The 15,276-nt window shown below is 38.6% G+C and overlaps 4 protein-coding genes across 4 annotated transcripts; 2 read left to right on the top strand and 2 right to left on the bottom strand.

The window, feature by feature from the left end:
* The first annotated feature begins 1,628 nt into the window (after positions 1-1,628).
* Cyt-c1 (Cytochrome c1) lies at positions 1,629-3,742 on the top strand. The gene is made up of 6 exons (XM_017182823.3): positions 1,629-1,831; positions 2,114-2,161; positions 2,308-2,456; positions 2,563-2,695; positions 2,758-3,051; positions 3,116-3,742. The coding sequence occupies exons 1-6, from the start codon at positions 1,760-1,762 to the stop codon at positions 3,344-3,346; spliced, it is 927 nt and encodes a 308-aa protein (XP_017038312.1). The 5' UTR covers positions 1,629-1,759; the 3' UTR covers positions 3,347-3,742.
* Positions 3,743-4,283: 541 nt separating this feature from the next.
* On the bottom strand, positions 4,284-7,860 carry Uev1A (Ubiquitin-conjugating enzyme variant 1A). The gene is made up of 4 exons (XM_017182822.3): positions 7,733-7,860; positions 6,538-6,680; positions 5,506-5,631; positions 4,284-5,427 (listed from the first exon to the last, which is right to left on the bottom strand). The coding sequence occupies exons 1-4, from the start codon at positions 7,758-7,760 to the stop codon at positions 5,287-5,289; spliced, it is 438 nt and encodes a 145-aa protein (XP_017038311.1). The 5' UTR covers positions 7,761-7,860; the 3' UTR covers positions 4,284-5,286.
* A 557-nt stretch (positions 7,861-8,417) lies between these two features.
* On the top strand, positions 8,418-9,313 carry Membrin (golgi SNAP receptor complex member 2). Its single transcript, XM_017182782.2, has 2 exons — positions 8,418-8,679; positions 8,745-9,313. The coding sequence occupies exons 1-2, from the start codon at positions 8,543-8,545 to the stop codon at positions 9,256-9,258; spliced, it is 651 nt and encodes a 216-aa protein (XP_017038271.1). The 5' UTR covers positions 8,418-8,542; the 3' UTR covers positions 9,259-9,313.
* A 130-nt stretch (positions 9,314-9,443) lies between these two features.
* Positions 9,444-10,228, bottom strand: Pfdn4 (prefoldin subunit 4). The gene is made up of 2 exons (XM_017182783.2): positions 10,069-10,228; positions 9,444-9,874 (listed from the first exon to the last, which is right to left on the bottom strand). The coding sequence occupies exons 1-2, from the start codon at positions 10,111-10,113 to the stop codon at positions 9,503-9,505; spliced, it is 417 nt and encodes a 138-aa protein (XP_017038272.1). The 5' UTR covers positions 10,114-10,228; the 3' UTR covers positions 9,444-9,502.
* Between the last annotated feature and the right edge of the window lie 5,048 nt (positions 10,229-15,276).

Genomic DNA, 15,276 nt, shown 5'->3' with positions numbered 1-15,276 from the left:
AACATTGCAAAATTATTTTTTCAAATTTAGCGCCGAACTTAGATGGTGTTAGTTACCAGGGGTGCATAGTAATACCGTCTAGGTAATTACAACAATAATTAAAATTCGAGGAATAGCTAATTTCTCCCAAAAGACTGAACGGAATTTGATAAAACACCTACCCAATTGCTTAGAATGACAAGGTCGTTTATTGGGCATTCATAATTAATACAATTGTTCAAATTGTCAATATAAATATTTTCTGGCGGGAGGCGTATCGATAGGGAGTGGGACGCGCTCCTATCGATATGCGCCAGTGTTAATTAATTGGGGTCAGAAATATAAACACCTGATTTTCTCAAAATCTGCCGGGTAGAATTCAATAAGGCTTATTTCGAAATTAGAGAAAAATGTCCCCTTTCGTTTGATATACCGTGCATGTTGGCACAAATTCGTTGAGGACTGCAAAATATTTTTAAAAGTTAGCGTCGAAAATATCGTATGGGGCATCCACGTGGTGAGAGGGACGACATGAGCCAGTGTTAATTAATCGGGGTCAGAAATATAAACACCTGATTTTCTCAAAATCTGTCGGGTAGAATTCAATAAGATTTAATTCGAAATTAGAGAAAAATGCCCCCTTTCGTTTGATATACCGTGCATGTTGGCACAAATTCGTTGAACATTGCAAAATTATTTTTTCAAATTTAGCGCCGAACTTAGATGGTGTTAGTTACCAGGGGTGCATAGTAATACCAAGGTATTTACAACAATAATTAAAAATTCGGGTAATAGCTAATTTCTCCCAAAAGACTGGACGAATTTTGATGAAACACCTACCAAATTTCTTACAATGGCGGTATCGTTTATTGGGCAGTTAATTTATTTAATATTAAGTTCCATAAATTGCTAATGTTCTTAAATCTAGTATTTCTTTAACATGGTTCCGCTGTCTGGTTCGGCAACTGGTTCTCTGCAGGTTCACAGCTGGTTCCATTTTCAAAGTTAGCGCCTCTGTTATCAGCCCACCTACACCACCCACTGCTATGCGATTTTCTCAAAAACTGACGGATAGAATCTTATGAAACTTTTACCAAATATTCTTTAAACTTCCCTTAATAAGCCAGTATACCGTGCATATTGGCACAAATTCGTTAACTGGAGTTATAGGAGTTACAATTTTTCCTGCCTCATTTTGTATGGAGCGAAACCCGAGGTTAGTTTACTGTTACGCAATTTTCTCAAAAACTTATGGATAGATTTTAATGAAACTTTGCAGGGTGAAAGTACAATAAATGTCCTTTATCCTGGCATACCGGGTATATCTGCACAATTTCGTTGAGCCGAGCTATAAACAAAATTGCGAAAACACGATTTTTCGAATGCTTTTTTTTAATAGACCGAAAGGTCAAATCCCCTCAAACCCAGTAAAAATCAATAGTAAATTCATTTTTAAGCATTTATAAACTTTATTTTGTTCAAATTAGTGCCTTATTAACGAAATAAATTAAAAATAAAAAATCCCTCAGTGTTCCATTTTCCCACCGTTCCATTTCGACGCTAACTCACCGACGCTAATTTGACGGACATTATATACACTAACCAATTTTAGTATATGTATATTTCTTATGTATATTTTGAACGACTGTTCGGTCACACTGGCGGCTTGATAGCGAGAAAGAGGAAGAGAGAAGTCAGTGGAATTAAGAGATTCGATTGGCAATTCGCTGTCCGAAAGTTTCATTAATACGACCGCCGAAGCAGAAACCAAAACTCCGGCATGGCAGCCTCATTGCGAAGATTCCACGGCTTAAGATTGCTGAAATCGACCCCAGCCCTCAACCTGCAGCAGGTAAAGATCCGGAAAGGAAACCGCAGAGAGGGCCCAAATTTTCCACAGTCGTGTCGAATTGGGGAAAAACATCATTAAAAAAAACACTTGAATTGGACAATTTACCAGTGTAATCTTTCAAATCGAGCCTCGGAGCAGGCTTTATCTGTGATCCGTAATCTAAATGGGCAGCAACTGCACCGATTCGATGCCAACCCCCCAATTATGTAACTCCGTGCAAAAAATCGTACTCTTCTGTTTTGCTATGACTAGCGACTATATTTTATTATTTTTCCCTTGCAGGCGAAGAACCTTTCATCCACCGGCAGCTGGGCAAGTGGCAACAAGAAGGTGAGTTTGCGAGTCAGGAATCGGAGATTCCCAACTTGGCATTTCATAATACCCGAACGGACCTAACCTCAAAACGCGTTTGCTTCTCTCCTCTCCGTCGCTGTCGGTGTGCGTGTGTGTGTTGTGGGTGTGCGTGCGGCAAACAGCTGATCGGAGCCTTGGGAGCGATTACCGGCGGCGTTGGAGCCCTTCTCTTCGCCTTGGAGCAGTCCGTGCAGGCGTCCGGCGGTGAGGTGCACTCTCCAGCCCAGGCATGGAATCACAAGGGTCTGCTGGACGCCCTGGATCACCAGAGGTAAGGGGATAAGTGGGAAGATGAATTTGTTATTTGTTTACAAACTTAAGGCAGATATTTTTAATCCTTTTTAAATTAAATTTTAAATTTTTACTTAATCTTCCAGCGTCCGTCGTGGCTACGAGGTGTACAAGCAGGTCTGCTCCGCCTGCCACTCTATGCAATACATTGCCTACCGCAATCTGGTTGGTGTCAGCCACACCGAGGCCGAGGCCAAGGCTGAGGCCGAGCAGATCACGGTGAGTCCTTTAGAGCATCCTTTTATTCATTTAAGAAGTCTAATTTATGGAATCTCGTACAGGTCAAGGATGGTCCGGATGATACTGGCAACTACTTCGATCGCCCTGGCAAGCTGTCGGACTACTTCCCGTCGCCTTATCCCAACGAGGAGGCGGCCCGTGCTGCCAACAACGGTGCCTATCCTCCGGATTTGAGCTACATCGTTTCGGCCCGTAAGGGCGGAGAGGATTACATCTTCTCGCTGCTCACTGGCTACCATGATGCTCCTGCCGGAGTGGTACTTCGTGAAGGCCAGTACTTTAACCCGTACTTCCCGGGCGGTGCCATTTCCATGGCCCAGGTGCTGTACAACGAGGTAAGTTGGAGATAATTCCATTCACAAGTTTCAATAAAACTAAAGTAATTTAATGTATTTACAGGTCATCGAGTATGAGGACGGCACTGCGCCTACTCAGAGCCAGCTGGCCAAGGATGTGGCCACTTTCCTGAAGTGGACCTCCGAGCCGGAGCACGATGATCGCAAGCAGTTGCTGATCAAGGTGATTGGAATCCTCGGCTTCCTAACTGTCGTCTCGTATTACATTAAGCGACACAAGTGGTCATCGCTCAAGTCGCGAAAGATCGTGTTCGTGCCCAAGGATAAGAAGTAGATTGTTTGAATTTGATTTTCGATGGTGTGAAGAATTGCAGTGTTATCGCGGCTTTACCGACTAATAAAGATAAATCAATTTTAAGCAAACCAAACAACACACAAAAACCAGCCACCAAGTCAATGTTCTCTCTCAAAGAAAAGAAACCAAAACAATGCGATTTGCGAGAGCCAACAATACGATCTAAATAAAACTAGCTAAAACAATAATGCCACTTGAGATGTCAGATCGGAGAAATCACAGAGGGGATCTAAAGCTAAAGAAACTATGAGAGTCTAGCAAAATGTAACGAGGATGGATAATATAACATTGATTGTGTATAACATCTATAATTCAAATTATGTATTTAAAGAAAATAAACAATTGACAAACGGAAATGATTTCCAAGAGATCATATCAGAGAATAGCTAACGAATTGGGGAAGAATTTGGGAATTTCATTTGCAAACCCAGGTCAAAAATAGTTTTTTTTTTAAGTTTAATTAAAAACAAATCTCTTATTTTGTTCCGAAATGAACAGAGGGTCATGACCTGATGTTGATCAAGAATATATACCTTATAGGGTCGGAAATGACTCCCTGGAATCTTCTGACTAAAAATATATGGTTATGATCGCTTTATAGCATACTTCTGGGAAAAATATATAGCAACTTCTAAGGTCCACCTGATGGAATCACTGCATTAAAATGCCAAAAATTTTGGTTTGGTAAAATAAAAATATTAACAATTATTTTTCAAAAACAAATCTAATAAATATTCTATGATCCTCGATAAGGTTTACCCATTTCCAACTTTGTAAACTGAGATTTTTAATGAAAACTCAAGAAAGAACACCATAAAATATATTAAGAAAAACATGGGTCAAGATCGGTCGTCATTTAAACGTAATTACAAATAATCACCCCTTTAAGTGACGACTGATCCTCACCTGACTAATCTTCTTTTTTATTTGATTAATTGTTTTATTTAGAAGCTTAAATTAAAGTATTATTTTAATCATCGTTCATCATTCTGTCCGCTCGATTTCCTCATCAGCTTAGTGTGTGTGTGTGTGTGTATATATATCTATAATTTCCACTTGTCAATGATTATAAATCGCGTCTCTCTTACCGTCCCGTGCGATTTGGGAGGAAGGTATCGACGAAAACAAAAAGAATCAACAAAAGATCGCTTCTTCAATAAAAAAAAAAAACCTTCGTACTGGCGCCGTCTACAAAAATTCCCTTCGACTTGTTTGTTTTGTTTTATTTAAATTAATATATATTTTTTGTTGTTTTTATGCATATAATTAATAAATTTTAGTTTAGGCAAAAAACAATAATTACGCTTCTCTCGTTTCAAAGAACTCAACTTTTAAATTTTCTCATTCTCATGCTTTGCTTGCATATATTTTCTGTTCGTTTCGATTAGTTTACGCTTACTTTTACGGGTTCTGTTGCTGTTGTAGATATTATAAACTGAACTGACTTTTCGCATCTTTCTCATAGGCATTATTTAATTTTTCTCTTACTGCTCTTGTTTTATTTCTTATTTAAGAAGGTTGTTTTGTTGGGACTGAAGTAGAAGTAAAGTAACCAAACACGATGACATAGTTTCATGACGGAAGGGACGACGACGACGACGACCTTTTCTGCTACCGCATTTATCGCTGCTGTTCCTTTTACTTATAGTATATAGCATGCTTTTGGTTGTTGTTGTTGCTACAATAACCGCACTAGATCTCCAATTACGTTCATAATCATAATAATTCGCTGCCGGCGGAACAACGCGAAGGAGCACCCGGACACACACAATCTCCATCCACGGATGGGGACGACCTTGGTCTTGGACTTGGACTGATGGCGTTTTCCTGCTTTTTATATTTTTTTTTTATAGAGTGTGAAGGTTGCTCCCGTCGAAGTTGCAGTCGTTCCCGCTTGTGTTGCTAACGGATGTTGTCGACTAAAAACAGCTTCCTTCTGGCGGCTGAGCCAACTTCAGGTTCTCTTTCATGGTCATAATCCTTCGGATTTCCTGCAGCATCGTTTTTATAGTGTACTCGCGACTCCATCTGGCCAACATGGGCACTGATCTATGATCAACCTGTGGGAATTTGAAGTGAAATCATCATCAGCCTCCACCCTTGACTGCCAATTGTTAAATCCAATTGTTTATACTCACCACGCCATTGTTCTGGTTAATGCAGTTAATATTTACTTTAGTTAAAAACCTGAGCGTCGGCGGCTCATCCGGATAGTGTTCGCCACACTCGATCTTTAGCGAATACATTCGATTCTCGAATGGTGTCTGTAAGCAATAGAATAATTTATAATTACCAGGTTTCTATGAAAAACTATGTGCAATTACGACCCCTTGAATGTCGATGAGTCAGTCAGTCAGTGCCCCCCTTCCACATTGGTTTTCTATTTTTCAACTGCCACTGCACCTTAAACATTGTTGGAGTTTTAGTAGAGGAAAAGGCGGCCCCTCCAACCCTAACTCCTCAATGATTCATAAGGCGGCGCGCGCAACCTTCCTTTGGACTATACAAAAAATGCAAATCTAGTTTGCTTCGGGTTTTTCTTACAAGCAATTAACAAAAGATTTAATCTATAAAATATGTATAAATTTCTTTGTTGCCTAGCTAAGCTAACAATTAACTTGGGGTAAGACCTAAATTTGAGTTAATTGAGTAACCTTGAATGAAAACATAGTTTTTAATTGCTATAAACAAATAGCTCTGTAGTGGAAAAATACAAGAAAATGTGTTGAAGTAAGTATTTCTTTAAGATTCTCCTATTACAAGGTTCATAAGCTAACCAGGGTTTCAAGATCTTATTCATATAAACTTTTTAAAAAATTAAATGTATTTTTCTTTCAATAAACATTGAAATTCCCTGAATACAATAAAGCTAACAGATAACTTCAAAGGTCTTTTCACGATGAGTTGCATGAGCAATTCGCTTATCAAATGCAAATATTACCAACTTTCCTTCTCTTTAGCAAAATATAAAGCCCAAATGATATGCAATGCAATCGTGCCGTTAAAATTTTCCTCACAATCATGGTTCTTTACGCAACCCAAGGCGATAAAATGTCAATAATCCTACCAAAATAACTGATAGCAAGGGCTTATCTCGTGACGTAGCTAAAGCAAAGTGGGGGAAAGTGTGCTGCAGTGCTGCAGCTCTTCCGATCGCTGTGGAAACTTACTCTAGGCGGACCAATGATCATGCCGATCCAGTAGGTGAGCGTCATGTCGTCGTCGTTCTCCAATCCCCACGATATGGTGCCATCGCCCACGCCCTTCTGGCCCTGATCCAGCTCCTCCAGTAAGCGGAAATTTCGTGGCACCACTGCAATGTGAAAAAATGAAGAGGTGAGAACTCGATTTAAACAAGATGACATAATAGGTTTTCACTGAAAAGCATAAATGTTTAAATAGCGTCATTAAGTTCTGGCTACTCAATGTTTCTTTCTGTTTCAAATGCACAGAAAACAAAATTCAAAACACAAATTTAATTTATGAATTCTGGGAAATTAAAAAATTAAAATCAAATCAACATTTTTTTATGGGTAAAAATATTAATTAAATGTTAAAATACATTTAAGTACATAAGCTCTGACAATCTATAAAAAATACCAATAAGCCGCTAGTTTCAGCGCCTCGTTTCTCTCTGTGTGGGGTCATATGGGTACGCGTTGTTGTTGTTTGCGCTCTGCGTCTTGTGTTGTTTTTGTTTTGCGCCCGTGTGACTTTGCACGCATTTTCGTGCGCTCGCCGAGAACAAAAAAAAAAAAAAAAGAAGTGCGAAGAAAGAGAAGAAACCATAACGCGAGGCGCGGTGGAGGGTGTGTCGGCGGCGGCGGGAGGGAGGCGCATAATTTTTGCATTTGCAAAAACAATCTGAGCAAATGAAATTTGCAGCTAATTTAATTAGAAAAAAAAAGCAGCTTGCAAAGCGCACGCAAAACGCAAGTGTGCAAAAAGAAAAAAAAAATTAAAAGCTAAATGGGTAGAGGAAGAGTGCCAGAGAGTGAGCAGCGAGGGCGTCGCATGAGGGGGTGATATTTCGGAAAATGTCAAGTCACGGAGCAAAATTGCTGCAATTGCAGCAACGTTTTTCCAACGGAATGGATCGAAAAGGTAACGGCGTGGCCTGCTTGCCAAACTATCCATCGCTCCATTCGCTTTTATCGGCTTTCGTCGTCGCCCTTGCTTTCGTTCCGTCTTCTTTTCCCCATTTTCACACACACACACATTTCGGTTCGGTTTTTATGCTCGTTGCGGCGTTAAACACGTCGCCGGGCGGCGGGAAATGTGTCCAATGGGTAGCCCGGAATCCAGGCAATCACGGATCGGGTTAATAGGCTTTCAAATCCTTAATTTATCAAATTTATTTCTTACCAACGCCGGTACTTGATGTATTCGCCATTGTGGTTTCTGCTACAGCCAGTGTTGCCAGATGTAAATTTGGCTTTCACCCATAAAAAATCTTAAAAAGTTTACGTTTCTCCCTAAAAAATCCCAAAATGTATGCGATACTGAATCCGCACACATTCGTATTTTCCTTACGCCACAACGTAACCACTTTACGTAGTTTTAGTATTATATATAAATATTATTAAAAATTTATTATTATGGTATATCATTTTAGGAAAGAGCAAAATAATGGAAAGTTTAACGAAACAATATAAATATTTTATCAGCGGGACGCAACAAATAAAAAATATATATAATATTTTATAATGATAGAAACCGGCAATCTCTTACAGTGTGGAAGAGTTCAGGAATTTAGAATAATATTGTAAGTTTATGTAGTTTTGTCTTATGACGGGCAGAGATTAATTTATTTCCAAAAAGAATGGAGCACCTTGTCTTTTGAATGGTTTTCTTTGTCAATAAATAAGGAACAGGTTGGAAAGTATAACTGCAGCTTAACATAATACGCATTTTTGGGCTCGTTAATTGATTTTCAGATCTCCAAGCTTTTTTAAAAATAATTAATTTAAATAACCCATTTATTTAATATATATATTTTGAGTATTTTAATTTCATTGTAATACCAAAAGACGGTCCCACTAAAACACCAGACAACTGAACGCTGCTACGTTATCAATTCAATGCAACGCGTCAGCTTTTTAAACAAGCTAATTAATTATTATTTATTTTTAAATTATTAATTGGCGGATCCGCCGCAATTAAAGCGATAGAGGAATGGAGACCCTGTACCACCAGACCAACCATGCGGTAAAGGAAATAGAGCGGGACTTCCAGCGGCTGAGTCAACTGAGTGCCCAGGAATCCCTTGACGTGGAAAACGGAATTCAACTGAAGATAACACAGGCCAATTCGTAGGTGCTCCTAGCTGACTTGTCCCGAAATACTATAATACCTGGTTTATCCTTTGATTACACAGAAACTGCGACCGGTTGGATGTGCTGCTCTTCAAGGTGCCGCCATCGCAGAGGCAAAGCTCCAAGTTGCGGGTGGATCAACTTAAGTATGACCTGAGACACCTACAGACGGCGCTGCAAACCGCTCGGGAGCGCAGGCAACGGCGGATGCAGGAACTCTCCGAGAGGGAACAGCTCCTTAACCACAGATTCACGGCCAACAGCTCCGAGCCGGAGGACACACGCCTGAACCTAGACTACGAACTGCAGCACCATTCCCAGCTGGGCAACGCCCATCGCGGAGTCGACGACATGATAGCCTCGGGCAGCGGCATCCTTGAAAGCCTAATCTCCCAAAGAATGACTCTGGGCGGAGCCCACAAACGAATCCAGGCCATTGGCAGCACACTGGGCCTATCCAATCACACAATGAAGCTTATTGAACGCCGCCTAGTCGAGGATCGTCGGATATTCATTGGCGGAATGGTTGTCACTCTGCTTATCATTGCCCTCATCATTTACTTCTTAGTGCTCTAAGCTACAAGTGGTAAAGCTGAAATTTTAACATTAAATGTACTCTATTTTTAAAGCACCTTTAGAAGAATGAGATTCTCTCACCGCAAGTCATGGGTCACAAACTCCTAAGAGTACCTCATATCACGACAATTGTTTCAGTTAATAAGTCATACACTCCAACCCATTATCAACAATGCCTTTCATAGTTGAGTTTAAATTAAAGTGTACTCTATTTTGTTAAAAGTTAAATGCACAATGGGTTGATTTAGTCATCGCTTTCCAGGGAGATGTTGCTACCGAAACGCTGGTACAAGTGGGCCTTCAGCTCATCCATTTCCGCCTTGATGACCTTGGCCTTGGCCTCAACGCTGGCAATTTCTTTTAGCACCTGATCCTTGGTCTCCTTCAGCAGATCCTGAGTGGCACCCAGCTTGTGGGAGAGAAAGACTTCGCCCACGAGGAATGGGATATCGTCGTCCTCGTCGAACAGCTCGATCTCTTCCAGCGCCTCCTCCACGCACTTGAGCTCGTTACGCTTCATCTCCAGCTCGGCCTTGAATTCATCCATGCGGGCATTGTGCTTGGCAAAGCGGTTAATCCTCTGCTGGTCCTCAAACGAGATGTGGACATCGTCGTGCTAAGGGGAAGGAAATGTATAAGTGTAAAAGGAAATTGTAAATTTATATGTATGTTAGGAGATCTACATTATTTACAGAATAATATTATAAGGCACTTAGTGATTGCCTTTTTTGTGACCACCGGGGGAACACTCACAAAGTGAGGTTACTTTAACCACATCAGCTGTCTATCGGTGATTCACCGGATACTCACATTCTGGAACACCTTGTTCGTGCCGCTCGCTACCTTTGCTGCCATTTTCGGTGATTTTGTGATAACTTTAATAAATAATTTTGACTGTTTTACAAACAGTTGCTATTTTGTTGCTATTTTCTAAAAATTAGAGGATGCAGTGTGACCGCTATGTTTTCTGTTTATAATGCTAAACTTTTACTGGAAAGAAAAGAATTTCCCTTTCTACGGTACATGGGCACACTTGCTTAGAAGAAATACATAATAAAAGTGTTTAAAATTGATCTGATGAACTAATTTTAAAGTTTTTCATTGAAAAATAACATTTTATAGGTCTTCGAAATTGTAGGTTAGCTCAAAATTAGGGAAAACCTTATTTTTCCTTGTAAAGTCTGGCAGCCCATATGTAACAACCGTTAACTTGAACGATTCCACCACTGGGGTCGCCACTGCATGGGTAAAATGAATGTAAAAAATTATTTTTAAATGTAGGAAGTTTATTTATATAAACAAAATTTATTTTTAAATTAAGAATTAAATAAATTAATAATAGAATAAAATTAAAATTGAAATATATATATATTTGTTAAAAAAAACTCTTAAAATCTAAATTGTAAATCAATGTCAATTTAATTAGATAAAAAATGGAAATAAATATATAATTTATATATTTTCTAAGAATATTAAATATAAATATAATTAAGATATTGAGTAACATATTAAGTCAATGCTTTATAATATATATTTATAATATTATAAGTATCTAGTGAGATGGTAAAAATATTTGGTTTATAGTGGTTTTTATTTTGGTTTTAACCTATTTTAGTTATATTTTTTAATAATATAATTTAGAGAAATATTGCAAAAATTAAATACGTGACTGCTTTTATTACCCACAGATTTTGATATAGAAAACATTTCCCACTGATTCGGAACGAATTAAGGCCACCGCATAGCTAATTAGTCAAAATTATTATTGCTTCCTTTTTTGGCCATGCGATTTAATCACTAATTGTTTGCACATGTCACACATTAGGCTAAAACTAATAAATAATTGCGGTTAATCGCCATAATTAAACGGGATTTCTTCACTCGATGCAATTAAATTTCCGTTGGCAGCTTAGGAATTTCCTTTTGTCCTTTCCTCCTGCCCCGCTCACTCCGCTCCCTTTTCCATTGAATTCCCCGATTTCATCCGCATTAAGCGCACAAATTCGGATGGAGAATGCATTTGCCACTTTCATTTCCCCCCTTTTGGAATATTATCAAAATATGCAAATGCAATTAGACGCAACTTAACATTATCCATTAAGACGCAGAGAGTAAAAGAGACAGGGATAGTGTTAATATCCTGAAGATGACTTGGCTTTTCCTTTCGCTTTTCCGCCGAAATCCCTAAGGGCAGTGTCATTTTACAAATTGGAATTATTTCGGCTTTAGGCAAATATATATATATCAGAAATTAAAGGTTGACTTGTGAATATATGTATATGTTTATAGTACATATATAGTGCGAATCACTTTTGATCCTTTGCTGCAAAATTTGTGCAAATTGAAGCCTTGATTTATTGAATTGAATCTCATCAATTTGCAACAGAGCAATGGAAAAATGTACTTCACAGCAACAAGTTGTTCGTTGATTTGTATCTTTGTATCTTTTATATATGGAACATATCAATAGTTTATCAGTTTAGCTTCACAATCGGATTATACATGCAAGCTCTGGCCTAGAGATGCCGGATTTAAACTAACATTTTCTATAGATTTTGTGTTGTTTGAAATTAAATTTTTAGCTTGTTAGTTTTATTTGATCGAAACAAAGATATTTTTCATAATTAAAGCGGATTTTTGGAGTGTGAAAGGATATGTGTGTATAGCATAACTTATTCAGAGAGATTATTTTTGGAAGTAGATTAAATTTTGACTTTGGGAAGTTGTACAATTTCCAAAAAAATAAGACTTCATTATTTAAAGCTTAAATCTTGATTCTTTTGATAAGGAAATCCACAGCTTAAGCAATATACAATCCGTTGAAAATCTTTAACCGTCTGTGGACTTTACATCTTCCTTGTTGCCTGCCTTCCATGGAGAGCTGTGACCCACTTTCGGATCATCAAGTGATGCCCACATCGAGTGTCATACATATGGGTCGGGCCCGTGGTCGAAAGGATACGCCTGCTCTTGGCCCAACCATTCTTCACTCTAGTGCGTGAATGCTGCGCCACACGAGGGAAATCAAAAGACATGGCGTCAATCAGTTTTCCACTAAACCAGGCAGATGCCTGGTTGCCTCCTGCGGGCTTTTCCTCTCCTTTCCGATCTACATCAAGTGGAAAACTTGGCAGCAATTGGCGACCCGCACTCTCCTCTCGAAAAAGGCAGTTAAACTTTGCTTAGCCCTACTATTGATATATTTTGTGTGTGTGCTTCTTCAGGTGGTATTTACATTTGCCCAACTATTTCATTGTTTGTCCATTTTGCTGGATGGATGTGCTTTGATTTCGATTTCATTGCACACAGGTGCACATGAACGAGGACAGTTTGGTTCGGTTCGGTAAATGCTATTTGATCAGGGATACTATTTGTAGCATCCTTTGTATGTTTAGTGCATTTAAAAAAAATATTAAAAATTTCAAAGTTGTGTTGAAATATGTATTTTAAAATTTATAACAACTTCGTTAAGTGATTGATATATAAGTATATATTTTAAAAATTTATTTGAAATCACATTAAAAGTGTGTTTATAAATCTTAAAATCTTATACAATTTTTGGTAAATCTTTTTTTATGTTAAAATATATTCCTCAATTCAATTTTCAAGTGTATACACATTCCATCATTGTATCAGGATACTTTAAAGTCTCCCACTTCCTGTTTATCTGCTGCAACTTTCTGTGACTGTATCTAACTTTAGACTTTTATAAACCCTCCTAGGAGTCGTAGTCTACGACGGCACTTGTTAATGTTTAATGGGAGACTTGGCTTTAATATTCATGCTTTAAGTTGGCCTCCAGACCCTCTATATATATATATATTAAGCCAAGGCCCCCACAAATTGAGTTAACATCTCGGGGTTCTCATTTCGCATTCTGTTTTCGTTTCGCTTTATTTTTCGGATTCGATTGCAATTTGTGTTATTAAAAGCAGCGAGACATGGGGCTCTGCTATAGCTATGGCTTTAATGCGTTAATTTATCACTCCGGCTGGCCCAGGACCCGTTCTATATGGTTATAAGTATACAAGGATAGCTCGACATGAGAGTCACGTGCCCGCCGAGAGTCTCTTCTGTCCCTGATGAGAGGCTCCGAAAGGATTTATGGCCACACTTAAGTTTAGCCTCCTGATGGAGGCACCATTTGAGTTTTGTTCTCGGGGCTCCCTTGGACAGGTGCCATATATAAGCCGAAAATGAATAATAATGGTAGCTACTCATATATATGATTAACCCGATGACTGATAGGCTAAGTGGAATCAGCGACATTTGTTGCTCACTTGCCTAATGTGCTTTTAATGAGCGTGTGATGGTGAAGTTTTTGGGAATATAACTTTTGATTTAGTCATGGGGTAAAGTCATTAAACTACGCCTAAAATATAACAGTTAATGAGATTGGAGTTAAGGCTACAAACAGGGAAGGAAATCAGAAAGTAAAGGTAATAATATGGGGATAATTATAGTTATATCTGATTTATAGGTTAATCCGGTGAATAAAAGAACTCATTTTATTTATTAGTTGATATAAGAAGTTAAAAATAATATTTAAATTTATTTAAAGATATTTTCCTGTTGACTTATTAATAAAATAAATTTGCATTCATCATTTCTGCTTCAGAAATAATTTCTTTGTCTTTGTCAGCAACTGCAATCGACCCAACTTTTGGTTAATTATAAACTTCTGTGTTTTTAATGCCCCAACATTAGGTGCACAAGCCGGGCAAATGAATGAATGTTCATCACCAGGTAGCACACAAAAGGAGCTTGTTGAAAACTGAAAAGGGGCAACCTGCTGACGTCTCATAAATAAATCATAGAGGTTCTCACTCTCACTCGAACTGGGGTCTTTTGGCAGGTTGTTCATTTCATAAATAATGAGGTATGTAGACCTAGGCGAACTCTTCTTTGAAATGCAAATAAATGGAATTTTCAGACACCACATGGCGTATGCGCAATCCTTCGGCTCCTTACCGCAAGGCCTTACACTTGATGGGTTTTTGTTTCGAAACATTTTTTTTACAATTCAATTGAATTGTTACAAACTGTCCAGGAATATATGTTGAGAATATGTTGGACGGGAAAATGCGCATACATATTTCTTGCCTCGGGCAAATTTGAATTGTCAAAATTGTAACGAGCTTTTCGGTGTCTTTCGCTCTCTTTTTGGCCGTTTTGAACCCGTTTCGCTGACATAAACTGCATTGAAATGTCATAAAAATTGAAACACGTTCCCCGTCGTGTTGCGCTGTGTGCTTCCTGAATCCCCCTCATTCCCGTTGCCATTCCCATTCTCATTCCCATTTCCCTTCTCCCGGTTTTGGGGCCCGACTTTGAATGGCATTTCGTGAATGCAGGACCTGCAGTGTTGCTGGTTTTTGGCCTGCTGCTTTGCATACAAATAACGGTAATCTTTGGCCGACCATGCCCACTTCCCTGCCCATGTCCGTGTCCTGTGCATGGATCCCCAACCTTCTCAACCCCTTCGTCATCCCTCAGTCGGTGTGTCTGCCACTGACGATGTCCCGACTTGGTCCATTTCGCTGATGCTGCAATTTTGCACTTTACACGTGGCCTCCTGCTGGATGAGGGTCCTGGCATAGCACTCACGTGTAGGCGGTGGCGGCGGCAGGTCTGGATATTATGGAAATTTATTGTTTTACGTGCGAGTAATTTTGGGCAGTTTTGAAAGACTGCGCCAAAGGTCATGGCATCTAAATCAATGCGGCAGAATAAAATTGCAAAAAGATAATGGTTAAGAAGGAATAATACAATTAAAATTAAGTCATAAATGGGAAAAGGAAATATTTTTACTATAAAGAATTCTATAATATTTTAAAATGTAACTTAAGTAAATGAATAAAAAAACTGCTTCTAAAAAAGCTACATAACATGTACAAAGTCTAAAATTGTTACTTAAATTATTTTATTTAATATTTATCATTTTTTTTTTAAATTTTTATCTGGTAGTTAAAGATTAGGAGAGGAACTTTTAGCCACTGGATTGTGTGTTCTTAGCTG

This window comes from Drosophila kikkawai, chromosome 3L, assembly GCF_030179895.1.
Source record: "Drosophila kikkawai strain 14028-0561.14 chromosome 3L, DkikHiC1v2, whole genome shotgun sequence".
Classification (NCBI taxonomy): Eukaryota; Metazoa; Arthropoda; class Insecta; order Diptera; family Drosophilidae; genus Drosophila; species Drosophila kikkawai.
The sequence above is the reverse complement of the archived record's forward strand: the minus strand, read 5'-3'. Positions and strand labels throughout refer to the sequence as shown.

Excerpts from the sequence above, each read along its gene's own strand:
- Cyt-c1 (XM_017182823.3), top strand. The coding sequence starts at position 1,760 with ATGGCAGCCTCATTGCGAAGATTCCACGGCTTAAGATTGCTGAAATCG. Across the intron at positions 1,832-2,113 it reads CAGCCCTCAACCTGCAGCAG|GCGAAGAACCTTTCATCCAC; the intron begins GTAAAGATCCGG and ends TTTCCCTTGCAG. Across the intron at positions 2,162-2,307 it reads GGGCAAGTGGCAACAAGAAG|CTGATCGGAGCCTTGGGAGC; the intron begins GTGAGTTTGCGA and ends TGCGGCAAACAG.
- Uev1A (XM_017182822.3), bottom strand. The coding sequence starts at position 7,760 with ATGGCGAATACATCAAGTACCGGCGTTG. Across the intron at positions 6,681-7,732 it reads TACATCAAGTACCGGCGTTG|TGGTGCCACGAAATTTCCGC; the intron begins GTAAGAAATAAA and ends TTCACATTGCAG. Across the intron at positions 5,428-5,505 it reads TTAACCAGAACAATGGCGTG|GTTGATCATAGATCAGTGCC; the intron begins GTGAGTATAAAC and ends AAATTCCCACAG.
- Pfdn4 (XM_017182783.2), bottom strand. The coding sequence starts at position 10,113 with ATGGCAGCAAAGGTAGCGAGCGGCACGAACAAGGTGTTCCAGAAT. Across the intron at positions 9,875-10,068 it reads CGAACAAGGTGTTCCAGAAT|CACGACGATGTCCACATCTC; the intron begins GTGAGTATCCGG and ends CCTTCCCCTTAG.
- Membrin (XM_017182782.2), top strand. The coding sequence starts at position 8,543 with ATGGAGACCCTGTACCACCAGACCAACCATGCGGTAAAGGAAATAGAG. Across the intron at positions 8,680-8,744 it reads AAGATAACACAGGCCAATTC|AAACTGCGACCGGTTGGATG; the intron begins GTAGGTGCTCCT and ends TTGATTACACAG.